Source organism: Saccopteryx leptura, chromosome 5 (assembly GCF_036850995.1).
Source record: "Saccopteryx leptura isolate mSacLep1 chromosome 5, mSacLep1_pri_phased_curated, whole genome shotgun sequence".
Lineage (NCBI taxonomy): Eukaryota > Metazoa > Chordata > Mammalia > Chiroptera > Emballonuridae > Saccopteryx > Saccopteryx leptura.
The window spans coordinates 7,776,635-7,790,217 of NC_089507.1; the positions used below are offsets into that span (position 1 = coordinate 7,776,635).

The window sequence follows — 13,583 nt, forward strand, 5'->3', positions numbered from 1 at the left end:
GCGCGGCCTTGCCCCGTGGCCCGGCCTCTGCAGCAGCCACGCGCCACCAGCGGTGCGACAACCCGCCCTGACCCGCCTGCAGCGCTTCCCTACCTACAAAGAAAGCGCTTGCAGGTATTCGCTGCGTCCTGCAGTCGCCAGACAGCGCGGCGTGGTGACCAGGCGGTACTGTGAGCAGAGAGGGCGGTGACCTGCGAGGCTGAAGCCCTGCGGGCCGCCTTCCCCTCCTCGGCCCTGGCCCGGGAGCTCCCCCACCGGTGTGCGGGGTTTCGGGGAAACGTCTGGGCCTCCCCGGCTCAGCTCTGTCGGCGACGCCCTTCCTCCAGGCAGGAGTCGTTCTGTGAACTCCGTGGACCGGCGGGCGGCCGGGTTCTCCCTTTTCCTGGTGAACTCCAAAGGGCCGCGGGTGCAGCGCCGGCCTGGCGGGACCAAACTCCGCCGGTGGAGGAGCGCGAGTCCCGTGAGCCCGGCCCCCCGGGCGTCTGCAGGCCTGTGGGGATGTCCTGCCTCGGTGGGACGTTGGCGTGGCGCTGCCATTCCTGCGCCCCCGACGCCACCTCTCCGCAGCCTCCCGGGCTTGGGGCCCCGGCCCCCACAACCCTGCCTGTCAGAGTCCTGGGAAGGGCGCATCTGAGCCCTCCGACTCTCTCAAATAAAGTCAGATTCGCTGTCACCTTTTCCACCTTTGCCAGGGGACCTGGAAGCCGTTTGTTTTTGGAACGGAACCCATCCCGTACTCCTCCTTCTTGACCAAGCTTTTCTGAGATACGTGTGGGGGTCTGAGAGGCTCCAAACCCTTCCCTGGCTGGGAGTGAGACTCCGTGTGGGATCACCAAGGCTAAGACCCAGGGTTCCTGGGGTGGGAAGAGAAGGTTGAGTCTCACACACACACACACACACACACACACACACACACACACACACACACGCACACACGCCCCGGAGACGGGCAGCCAATGGGCCCGTTTTCAGGGCGAGTCACAGCGTGTTCGCTGCATTTCCCAGTCATGACCCCTGCCTTAGTTTACCCATCTCAGGGCGGAAGGTCCTCGGTGATCCCCAAGGCCAGCTGAGACTCGCTAAGGGCGGGAAGGCACTGAGAAGGACGAAGCGTTCAGAAGCCCACCAGCCGCTCGGGGGACCAGGCCCGGAGGAGGAGGCGAGCGCTCAGCTAGCCCGGGACGCAGGGGTCCCCTCGGGCAGCAAGCCAGGCGGGAGGGGAGCAGGGCCGACTGTTCCTTTTAGAAAGGGGGCGGACGTGCGTGCAGAAGGGAAGGAAATGAGAGCAGTTACATGGCCAATGTCCGACAGAAGCCGCGGCGCGGCGCGGGGCCCAGTAAAGATGCGGGTCTGGGTCGCGAAATGCAGCGGGAAGTCTCGGGGGCCCGGCTGGACCTCGGGGCGCCCTCTGGTTCCCGGGCCCGGGGTGCTCGCGCCAACGCCAGACACGAAGCGGTTCGGGGCGAAGCTGCAACCATCCCAGTCAGGACGAGTTCGTTTGAGTCATTTTCCCCGGGTGTCTCCAGCCAGGCCAGCAGACTTAGCCCAGGCAGGGAGCCCGAGTCCCCGCGAGCAGGGGAGGGGTGCCCCGGCCTACTCAGAAGGAGCTCCGCAGCTGTCAGGACTCAAACCCTCAAGGATGGAGCACGAAACGACCCTCTGAGGGCGCAGCTACAACCAAAGGACATTCTCAGCAGAGGAAAAAAAATCCCCCCCCCCCCCCAATCAGTAGCTGCTACCTCTGGAGAGATTCTAACATTATTGGAAATGTTCTTTCTACCTACCAAAAAAAAAAAAATGCATTCATGAGTAGGAAATTAAAGTAGAATTCTTAAACATGCCAAAAAGAAACAACGATGGCAGGATCTGTTTGGAGGGTAGCTGGGTTTGGGGACGAGGACGTGCGCTTCCCCGGGCTTCTGCCTTTCCGCTCCCGAAGCGGGAGTGTTTCAGGACGGCTGTGGAGACTACCCGCTCCGCCGAGGGCCCGGGGGCCGAGGGCCCGGGGGCCGAGGACTTGGGGTTACCCGAACAGGAGTGTTTCAGGACAGCTGTGGAGACTACCCGCTCCGCCGAGGGCCCGGGGGCCGAGGACTTGGGGTTACCAAGACCCGGGGCCACGGCTGGGTGAGGTCGCCCGTGGAAGAGGGCGGGTCAGCCCTTCCGGTCCTGGTTAAATTGAAAGTAGCGGGTCGGGCTCGGGCATTCTGGAGGCCGGGCCGCGCCCCAGGGCCCGTGGGGCCTGCAGTGTGGAGTCAGCCCTTCCTTGCTGGTCTGTGGCAGCGTGAGCAGAGGGCAGCGCTGGACATTTTGTTCTGACGGATCCACGTGGTTCTGGGGACTCTTGGAAGGCGGACAGAGCGTGTCCATCTGTAGAATGGGGTAACAGCTAACCCTCTCCCTGCCCATCTTCTGCCTGCACCCTGGCCTGTGCGGATCACAGGGCGCGGGCCCTGGAGGAGGGGAAGCACCATCTGCAGCGGGCAGAGGTCAAAGCTCAGGTGACCCTCCCAGGGAGGCAGCTTATTGTCACCTCGTTTGAACCAAATCGTGGCAGAATCTCAGCGAGAGTTTTTGCTGGCCTGTTCTCTGAAACAACATAAAACCATAATCCCTTAGAGAAACACTCGGAAAATGGAGAACAGAGCATGTGGGCAGGTGGGGGGATTAGCAGGTTAAATGAGGGATGGGAATTGACTTCGGGTTCAGCTATGGACTCTTCTGGACTCCGAAACCAATGCCCACGCGAAAAGTGCGGATTCTAGGGACCCATTCCTGACTCAGTGGGATTCAGCTTTGGTTCCTGCAAAGTCCGGGAAATCGAAATTCCCTGAGCTGCCAAGGTCTAGACCAGAGTAGGCAGCAGCGCCGCTCCGGGAGGGGACCCAGGACCGAAAAGAAGCCGGGAAATTGAACCCCAGAGATTCCATGTTACTGGTTTCCCCAAAGCCGGGTAGAGAGAGGCTCAGAGAAAACAAGGCGTCCAGTAAGTAGGGCATGGTAAACTAAAAGTTTATAAATTAAAGGAAAAAAATACAGCAAATAGAGCTTCCAAAATTCACAAATCTTTTAAAGTTAATAGTCTAGTTGAGTGCACAGTGCCTTTACGGAGGCAAAAAGCGGCGAGGTTGACATGAGGTTGACAGGAGCACCTGTCTTAGGAGGCGGGGACAGGGATGGGAGAGTCCTGGGTCAGGACGCAGGAGTGGCAGAGACTGGGCAGGAGAGACAAAGAGACCGGCGCCGAACTGCGGAGGACACCACGGAAAGGCTGGTCAGGGATATTCACATTGAATACAAAAATAACCGTCATTTAAGTACAAACAACTGAAAAAGTGCTACAAATTTTAACCTCCTTTTTAAAAAATAAAAAGAAATGAAAAATTTCTGCGAAGGATTGCCAGGTTTGCTCTCACCATGTCCGGGGCCTCGCGGGAGCGTCCCAGGTTCTGAAGGCCCTGGACCTCAGAGGAAAGCTGGGGGCTGTCCTGTGGTCAGAGACTTCCTTCCTGACATTCAGCACCTGGCCAGGTGGGCGCCCTCACCCCAACTCTGACCCCGGGGAGGGGTGGGACGGAGGGCCAGAAATCCAAACCCTGCGCGGTTCAAACCAAGCCCTGGTCTGGGGGCTCCAGGGCTGGCCGGGTGCCACACCCCTTTGTTATGTAGATACACATAGATCGGTAGCATGGATACCATGAACTGGTGTGGCCCAGCGCACCAAGCTCCTGGCGGGCCTGAAATTCAGGGCATTCAGGCTTCGTGGTCTCCAGGAGTTCGCTCCACTCCAGGGAAATGCCATCCCCAGGCAGATTCAATCCAAATCCAAGGCTTTCGTGATAATAAATAATGTCTAAGGGCTTCCAGGCACGTGGGGGAGGAGTCCAGGGCCCCTGGGCCACAGGGTGCCTCTGTTCACACTGGGAAAAGGCGCCCCCTCCGGGCAGACTCCGTCCCGTCACCAAGGCGCGCGTCCCGGATGCCGGAGCCAGGGCTGGATTTCGTCCTCCACCTGCCCCCTCCGCTGGGCACCTCCGGACAAACACAACCTGCACAGCCGTCGGCGGCCCGCTGGCGCTGGGGAGCCAGGACCCTTCGCGGCCTCGCCCGCGCTGGCTCACTGGGTGCCTGCCGCGGCCGCGCACGTGGACAGCGCCCAGCTGGGGAGGCAGTAGTACGGGTAATAGTAGGAGGGCTGCAGCGGCAGCAGCGACGGCGGCCGCAGCACCTCGCCCGGCAGGTACTGTCTCTGGTCGTCGCGCACCAGCACCTTCACCGCAACCTTCTTGGCGGCGGGCGCGGAGGCCAGCAGGTCGGCGGCCATCTGCCGGCGCTTGGTCTTGTAGCGACGGTTCTGGAACCAGATCTTCACCTGCGTCTCCGTGAGCTTCAGTGACGCGGCCAGGTCCGCGCGCTCGGGCCCGGACAGGTAGCGTTGGTGGTTGAAGCGGCGCTCCAGCTCAAAGACCTGCGCGTGGGAGAAGGCGGCCCGCGAGCGCTTCTTGCGTGGCTTGGGGACCACGGGTTCCTCTTCCTCTTCCGCGCCGCCCGCCGGCCCAATGCCGCCGCCGCCGCCGCCGCGCGCTCCACTGCCCAGCGCCGGCACGCGTGCGCCCTCGGGACCAACGCCCTCGTCCTCCGCCCTCGGGCTGCGGTCGCCTGCGGACCCCAGAGGAAACAGAAACAAGAGACTGTCAGCGTCGCAGAGGAGGGAGGTCAGGCCTCAATTGCGGGGGTGGGGCTGGGGAACGGAAATGTCCTTCGAGCTCCCCCCTAGAAGCCCGGTTCCTGGAGACAAGCCTCGAGCTCCCCCCTAGAAGCCCGGTTCCTGGAGACAAGCCTCGGAGCCCCGTCCCACTCATTTCCCGCATCTAGGCCCCTCGGGTGCGGCCCACGAACTCAGCTGCGGTATCAACACAGCGAGGCTCAGACCCAGCCCTCTGCTCTATCTGGGTCCCAGGCTCCCGCCAGTAACGTGGGGCACCGAGCCTGAAATTATCCTTGAAAGCCTTCTTGGCTCTCAGAGATGAGCTCTGAGCCCTCGGGTTCTAGATTGCGTTCTAGTCTCCTTCTTTGGGTTCACCTGCCTCCCCACACACACACGCTCACACATCCACGTACTCATTGCACATTTGCATCGACTGAGCGTAAAGGAAAGGTTGAGGGGGACCGATCTCCCAGACAGGTATTTGGAGTCTTCCACTGCTTAAAACCACCCAGAATTGCTGTGAGGGCTGTGGCAATGAGCTGCCCCTAGGCCTTGAATGGACTTCTCTCTCTCTCTCTCTCTCTCTCTCTCTCTCGCTCTCTCTCTCTCAGCAAGGAAATTAGACAGGGGCTGGAGCTTAGGGGTGACAAGAGCAAGGTACCCCTGCCTCGAGTCCTTCAATCTAAATCTAGCGCTAGCTCCTCGGCTCCTTCCGCGCTCTCGCCCCGGCATCCTAGCAGAGAGGTCCAGCGCGCTGGCCTCTGGCAGACACCATTTGCTTGGGGTTCCGGTGAGGCCTACAGCAGCGTCCACCCGACCGAGGCAGGCACGGGGGTCCTTCTGACCAAATGACTTGCCAGCCTTTGGCTGAGAAGGCCCCTCTCCCTGCTGTGTCTGGGATGACCTAAATCAGCCCCTTGGCCCTCAGCTGGCTGCTAGGTTTGCTTCCAGCTCGGGAGTCCTCAGCCCAGAACTGCTTTCCAGGCCCTGGGGTCTGGGAACGGTAAACAAGCTCTCCTTCCAAAGCCCGGGCTCAGCAGATCTTTGGCTCCGGCCCACCGGGAGGTGTCCCTCACTACCTGTCCTGGAGCTGTGGGGCCCAGGCCGAGGACCTCCAGCCAGGAGCCCAGGACACTGGCTACCCCGGGTCCCTGGGCCCCTCACTCTTCCCCCTTCACTGATTTAGGTGGTTTGGAGACAGACACGGTCTAAGGCATTGGCGATGGACTCAAATCCAGGGTGCAGTGGTTCCCTCCCAGCCCCATCCGCAGGACGTCTCAGGCCTCGCCCCAGGACCCGGGGCTCTGAGGAGTCTGAGGACTCTTTTGGGCTCAGTAACCGTCGGTCAGAGTAGCCCGTGCCAGAGCGCAGAGCTTCGGGTCTGGGTCAGCCCGTGGTCCCCAGGGCGCAGGGTGCTCATGGCAGGCCTACCCTATTCGATGAAGCTGACGTCCTTACCCAGCCCCTCAGCCCGATCCCCTTCCCAGGGAAGCCTCAGCGAACCTGAGACGCTGGCGGACATCTCGCTGTCGCTCCGGCCTGCGGCTTCCTCTTCCAGGTCCTTGGCGGCGGGCAGCTCGCAGACCGGCTGGACGAGGCCCAGGGTCCCTCCCGCACGACTGGCCCGACCGGCCCTCGGCGGGTCGGCGCAGCGCCTCCCGCCCTCGTTCTCCTCGCTCAACGCGGAGTCCGAGTCCCAGGCGCCCGGGCTCTCCGCTGTCCGTCCCGGAGCCGTTCTGGTCCCCGCAGGCGACGCCAGCAGCGAGTCCTCGGCGCCCCCCAGCGCGCCCGCGTCCGTCTCCCCAAAGAGCCGCCAGCAGCACACAGCGGGCGCCCCGGCCACTGCCACTGGCGTGCCCACGGATACCGGGCGCCCCTCGGACACGGGCAGCCCGCCGCGCTCCTCTTTCTTGTTGAGGATCGCCTGGATGGAGAAGGGCGTCAAGGTGCTGGCGCCGCGCACAGCCATCTGCGCCGCGGGCCGGAGGGGCCGGGCGGCTCCGAGCTGGACGGAGCGCGCGGGCCGGCGCAGCGCGAGTGAGCCCCGCGCGCGAGGCCCCTGCAGCCCCCGCCCCGCTCGGGCCCGGGAGCGGCGCCGACCTTCACCCTCACTTCCGAGGCTCCTCCCGCCCGGAGACCCCCGCCCTCCCGCTCCAGCGCCAGATGCGCTCCGCTCGCAGCTCGGCTGAATTATCTCATCGCCTGGCGCCCCGAGGGGCGGGCCGGGGTCGGCCCCTCGGAGGGCGTTGGGGGAGGACCCGCGGGGGCCCCTGCGCGGCTGCAGTCCTCTCCGCGGCGCCGCCGGAGCGCACGGGCGCAGCCACTTTCCCTTCGCTGCTCCGTCTCTTCCCCGCCGGCTGCAGTTCTCTCCCGGCGCGCCCTCCGCCTTCCCCGCTGGGCCCGCTCTCCCGGAGCCCGCCCCCGGCGGCGGCGGCGGCGGCGGCGCTGGCGGCCGCTGGGTTCCGCGAGGCGCGGGGCACCTTCGTCCCCCCTGCCCCGGGTCTCTCTGTTTCTTCTCTCTGCCCTTCCCCGGGCTCCGCCGCACGCCCCTCCCGCTCGGGTGTCATTCCTCAGCGCTGAGTGACAGCTGCAGGCCACGCCCCTTCCCGGGGCCGGCCCGGGCGCTCCGGGCCGCCCATTGGCTGGCTCCGGCGGGGCGACGTTCGCTCGAACAGACAAAACCGGGCACGTTGCGCAGAGCAAGTCAGGGTCTGACTTAACCCCTTTCCTCCCAAGCCCGCTCCTCGAAGCATCCTCCAGCAGCCAGGAGGCCCAGACACACTGCCCGGGAAACCGCGGTTCTTACCTTTGTCGACGTGTCCACCTAGTCCCGCGCTTTTGTAGAACATTATGTTTAGTTGAGTCAAAGTCTGGGGAGAAATCCAAGATAACACAGTTCCATACATCGCACGCGCAGTTTCTGTTCTCTAGAAAGGTTCATAGATACGAAGAACAAAATGTGGGGTTTTTTTGTTTTGTTTTGTTTTGTTTTGTTTGATTTTCGTCCCCTAGAGACTCAGGGCTCTTCATTGCTAATTCTTTTCTCTAAAATCAGTTAATTAAAATGACTCTGTTATTATTCTTTCCTCACTTATTTGATTGGATTTCTGTAAAGGAATTGAAAAGGAAAAAAAAACCGGTACGGTTAGCACTAAAGTCAAACGAGAAATTATAAGGCATCTTTAGGAGAGTTTCTGGAAGTCGCTTGATTATTCCCTGGACTGTCAGTACTGGATTTGACTAGAGTTAGTTAAATTTTACACCAGGAAGGGGAAAAAAAGAAAAAAACCTTTCAATTTTTTTAAAAAATATTCTGTTCCTTGTGAGTTGTATAAGATTAGAGCATATGTGTTTGCTTAAAAGAATTTCTAGGAATTACCATATAATGATCTTGAGCCGACATGAAATGCTCTTTAAAGAAATAGTAAGTAACGCATTGTTTCTTGTGAAAGAAGGAACCAAACTAAGAAACACAAATATTGTGGGTATATCAAAACATTTTTTACTTATGTTGTTTATTTTTTTAAATAAAAAAAATTGCTCCAGTGACATACTTTACTGTCTACGATAAGTTTTACGAGAGGTTTAACTTAACACCAAATACACAAGTTGAATCATTAAATAAGTTTTAAGAACTGTGATTTTAATTTAGTAAATTGCGAGGAGTGATGTTTTTGGTGTCACTAAATAAATACCATGTCCCCTGGTTGCTTTCTTTTTGACGGTACTTGTTCGCACCGCAGGGTGGAATACACCTCCTCTTCCTCGTTCTTCAGGCTCGGTGGGGGCGGGGGTGGGGGGGTGGGGAGGCGGTGGCAGCATCTCTATACATTCCAGCATTTCAACCACATGATGCTTTCTGCATCCCAAATACATTACAGTGCAGGTCCTGTAGCGTATTTGAGGGGTAAAAAAACCCCTCACACTTAAAGAGGTCATTACCCTTTATATCTCTTTACCATGTCATCAGCTGCGTCAGTTTTTCAGAGAAAGGTGTTTAAATTTGGTGTCAGTATCTGGCCTTTGGAAGGAACCGGACGCTCTTCAGGCCGGGAAGGGAACAGAACAGAACTCTTTTAGAAAGTTTCACAAGTAGCCTGTCCTTTCCTTCCTCTCGCTGACTTTTATTTATTCTCTAAATCGCCCCTCCCCCCCCCCATCACCTTAAGCTAGTTGTTGTTACTCTCGGGGGTCAAGTCAAGGAGATTGACCCAGGTCGCCTAGAAGGTGACAGATGGGCAGGTGTGAACTGCGTGTCTCAGCTGTCCCTTTGTGGGGTTAGGACTTGGTGTGGACAAGTAATAGTGTGAGTCCGGACACACAGATACGCAGACATGTTAGAGGGTTGAATAACTAAACATTAGAGTCAGTTTAGGACAAAGACTGACTTAGTTGCCCCTCCATTTTTTAAAGAACCCCCAAAGAAAGTAGGATATGCCCCTCGACACAGACTCGGGCAAAGGTTTTTCAAAGCATGGAAAGACGTGCTCGGTGGTTGGTTTGCGCGGAGCGTACAGAGCAGCGGCGTTCCGAGTCCCCAGGAGGCGCCCAGCCTGGGAGGCTCGTGTCGTCTCGGGCAACTGCGGCGGCCAGGCGATCTCAGGTCTGCTGCACGGCTGCGGGCAGGGCCAGGGGCTGGGTGTTGGCGAAGCGTAAACACAAGGGTCTGGGAGCCGCTCCTGTGCAGGGGTTGGGTGGGGATGAAAAAGGTGTGGGGGACGGAGAGCGAGGGTGGCCGGGTGCGGAGATCTCCCCGGGCACGCGCAGAGTCAAGGCCCGCGAGTGGGGGCGTGGGGGTGTGGCGAGGACTCAGCGGGTCAGTGCGTAACGCAGGGTCGGCGATCGACGGGGACAGGGACGCGGGCCCGCGGGGACACGGATTCCAGCCCACTGAGGGCGATGTGCTCCGGCGTGACCGCGAGCTCCCGGAACCCGCGATGGCGGGACCGCACCTGGAGTTCGGTTGGCGCTGCGCTTCTGCCTGGGCCGGCCGCGGGAATCGGAGGAGCCCGGAGCCCGGAGCCCGGGCCACCCGCCAGTCTGCTAGAGGGCGGCCGGCTCGCTCCCCGCGGTGCCTTCCTCGCCCGGCCCTCGCCCTGCCCTTTCCTAGTCTCCCCCCCACACACCCCTTTCCTTCCTCCTGCGCAGTCTGGCTCCTGCGCGCCGCTCACGCGCCCCCCAAGCGCTGCTGGGCGGTGAGGCTTCCTCCCGCCGCGGAAGGAGCGTGGGACTGGGGTGGGAAAGCGCAGGAGGCGGAGAGGGGGAAACCCCGGCTTTCCGGCGCGCGCCGCACGTTGTCACTTGGCTAGACCCCGCCGTCTTCCACCTGTGCCCTCGCGGGTCCTGGGTCTCCCGAAGAGGAGTTGCCATCTGTGCTTAGGGTGGCCCTAGGGCGCGCGCCAGGGGCTGCTTTGAAATGGGAGGCCATGCAAGACTTGTCTCAGACGCTGATGACATTGACTGAAGATACTTGGGCCTTTTCTGACCCCTAGTTTCCGGTCCTTTAAAAACGAGGGCTCGTACCTGGTGCCTTTCGAGGCCGCTGCTGAACTGTGCGAGGTGGTGGGCGGGGAGGAGGCGCGGGCCTAGGCTCTCGGGAGCCAGGTGTAGGCAGACGCCGCACGGGGACTGAACATCTGTGCCCATGGGCAGGCTCCCGAGGGCGCCCCAAGCATCCTTAGCACCAGGCGACTTGCCACTCGCCCGCCAGCAGACACCAACTGCTGAACTCCTAAGTCACCCGTCTCCAGACGTCAGGGTGTTTTCACGCACGTGGCCCAGGTATACAGGACGGCCCAGAGAAGTGTTTCCATGGGCCAAGGCAGTTTTATATTTGAACACACGCTGCTCACCAGCAATGTTCCAGGAGCCGCAGCCTATTGTTCTATTTAATATACACAACCTTGAGGGTGTGGTGAATAGGAAACATTATTATCCTCACTTTACAGATGAGGAGACCGAGAATCATAGAATTTAAACGACTTGGCCATAAGTAAGGGGCAAAATCAGATTCAAATCTGACTTTGTCTAATGCCAGTCCTGTTGGGCTTTCTATTCTAACCGTTTTTACATTAATCTTCACGTTTATTCTCATTAAATGTTTCTCATCGTCTTCCTGACCCATTTCAATGGATTCATTCATCAGAAAAGGAGCCCAGAAATTCAGGAAGTCAAAGAAGGAATTCAGGCAGGCAAATATTATACAACGATTTTTCTGTTTTGTGCATTTGAAAATAAAGGACGCCGAGGCCTACGGATCTGAACCTAAGGCTTGTTATATAGAAAGAAAGAAACACTATTATTACTATAATCAATAAACTAAATCGTGCGTAGAGGGAGACAGCCAGATGATGGAAGTTGGTTGGGTTTAGAAATATGAAGACCAAGTACTTCGCTTGAGGCGCTACGATGCAGCGATATGACCTCACGGAAGACACTTTCTCTTAGGAGCTCTGTTTTTCGTACCTGTAAAATAAAAATTTAAAAAGCCAGGGTTTAAGATCACTTCTCAGGTTTATAAAGTAAGCTGCGGTCTCGCGAACTCGCCCGGGTACAGTGGAGGACGAGCGCCACCTAGCGGGCACCCCTGCGGGGTCTGTGGCGACCGATGGACTGAAGCACCAGAAAGAAAAGTTGGTTTCACCAAACAGAATGTTCCTGCTGTTGGTTTTATGCCTCCACTGTCTGACGTCATCAGTGACCTAACAGCGGAGGTGTTCCTTTGAAAGGACTCCTGCGGACACAGTCCGGATTCCCACTGAAGACTCACCTCACGGAAGGGCAGGGGGAAAGACGGGGCGGGGCAGGGACAGGTAGGGACCAGTCCCGGAGTGCAGGTGGTTGCGGTGCCCGAGCCCAGAGCGCTCCTGGCCTGACACATCCCCGACTGCTCCCTGCGGGCCTCGAGGCCACCTCCTGTGAGCACTCGACCAGGCTCTCCGCCGCGGGCTGGTTTAGGGCACGTGCACTCTGGATGCCTCCCTGGTCTCCTGGCAGCTGTGTCCGTTCTTCAGAAACTAACTTCTTCATAACTGGGGTATTTCACCCTAACCACCAGAAAGTTCAGGCCTCACAAACAAGCCTGTCACGTCCTTCGGGGATTATCTTCTTTGGGAGGTCTATTACACAGTGGGTGAATGATGGTGCTATTTGTGTGTGTGTGTGTGTGTGTGTGTGTGTGTGTGTGTGTGTGTGTGTGATTTGTGGGGTGAAGGTTGAGTTTGAGATGCTGGTAAAATTCAAAGGAAGTCTTCTGAATGTATTATCTTTCGGAGTCTCCGTAGCTATCCTGAGGGTTCTCAAGGTGTTACGCCAGGTTCTCTCTGCAGAATTTCCCAACTAGTTTCCCTTTCTTGAGTCTCTTCCTTTCATTCATTTAATATTCAACTCATTTTTCCTGAGTACCGATTGTGTCTCGGGTGCTATTCTAGGCTCTGGGGTTCAGGGCTCCCTAAGGCGCCACCTTCCGTGGGCTGAATACCACCCAGTGGCTGAATACCATCACGAAACACACGCTTGCTTACAGCAATGGACAAAACGTGAGATGGTGTAAGTGCTCCGACAGTCACCGAAGCAGCGCGGTGTGGCAGAGGCGATTTGGGGCTCCTTGCGATGCAGTGAGATTCGAAGTAGAAAGAATATAGAGGAAGAGATTTTCAGACGGGGGAACAACTAGTGCAAAGGGCACATGGTGGGTGGGGGAACTATTATAATGTGCTCAAGGGCCCAACAGGACGCCCTGGGACTGGAACCTGGTGGCGGAGGCACAGAGTGGCAAGAATTGGGGTCTGAAAGGCAACCAGCGACCAGACTGCCGGGCTTTGTAAGCCACGGTAAGGAGCGTGGGCTTTGTTCTAAGTCTGATGAGAAGTCGTGGGAAGATTTTAAGCAAAGAGTTAACTCGATATGATTTACATCTGGAATAGATGACTCGGGCTGTTGGCAAAAGAAGACTCATGGAAACCTGTTGGAAGCTCCGCAGTCCAAGCCAGAGAAGACAGCGGCTTCCACTAGGTGGCGCTGGGGGTGGAGGGAACGGCCAGACGCAACACTGATTTTGGTAGAATTTATCACTTGTTTTTTAAAATTGTGGTAAAATATATATTATATGACATTTACCCCTTTAATCATTTTGTGTGCCACTCAGTGGCACTGGGTACATTCTCATTGTTGTGCAACCATCACCATCATCCTCATCAATCTCCAGAACTTGTTTTTTGTGTTTTGTTTTTTTTTGCAAAACTTAAACTCATGAACCTGTACCCATAAAATGTTAGTAGTGTTTGCTGGAGTGTGGGCCTGAGAATTAGGGGTGTTGGCAGAGAAGAGGGGTGGTCACAGACCTGGGCACAGAGTCAAGAGCTCACAGGGGCTGAGGTTGCCAGCGGCACCCAGGGCCAAGGTGACGGTGATGGGTGGAGGCTTCGGTCACTGGAGGTGCTCATCCGCCTTCTCCCCAATTCCTAACACAGCTGAGGTGTTCCTCGGCTACAGTCTACGATGTTCCTGCGAACGTCTTCCCGCCCCAAAGCCCTCGGCCCTGGTTTCTCCTACCTACTCTCCATCTGTTCTGCTCCTTATTGTGGAGAGCCCGCCAACCCACACGTCCTGGCAAAGGCCATGGAAACAAGAAAATGCTGTTCTCTTGTCTGGCCTGTGGTGCTGAAGTGGATAAAGCGTTGACCTGGAACGCTGAGGTCACAGGTCTGAAGCCCTGGGCATGCCCAGTCAAGGCACATATGAGAATCAACTACTACAAGTTGTTGCTTCCTGTTCCTTCCTCTCCCCACCTTCGATCTCTCTTTCTCTCTCTCTCTCTCTCTCTCTCTCTCTCTCTCAAATCAATCAAAAAAAAAAAAAAAAAAAAAAAGAAAGA

The 13,583-nt window shown here is 57.8% G+C and overlaps 1 protein-coding gene across 1 annotated transcript; it reads right to left on the reverse strand.

Annotated features, from left to right (window-relative positions):
• Window positions 1-4,075: 4,075 nt before the first annotated feature.
• NKX3-2 (NK3 homeobox 2) lies at window positions 4,076-7,225 on the reverse strand. The gene is made up of 2 exons (XM_066384995.1): window positions 6,212-7,225; window positions 4,076-4,659 (listed from the first exon to the last, which is right to left on the reverse strand). Exons 1-2 carry the CDS (start codon window positions 6,675-6,677, stop codon window positions 4,118-4,120), a joined length of 1,008 nt encoding a protein of 335 aa, XP_066241092.1. The 5' UTR covers window positions 6,678-7,225; the 3' UTR covers window positions 4,076-4,117.
• Between the last annotated feature and the right edge of the window lie 6,358 nt (window positions 7,226-13,583).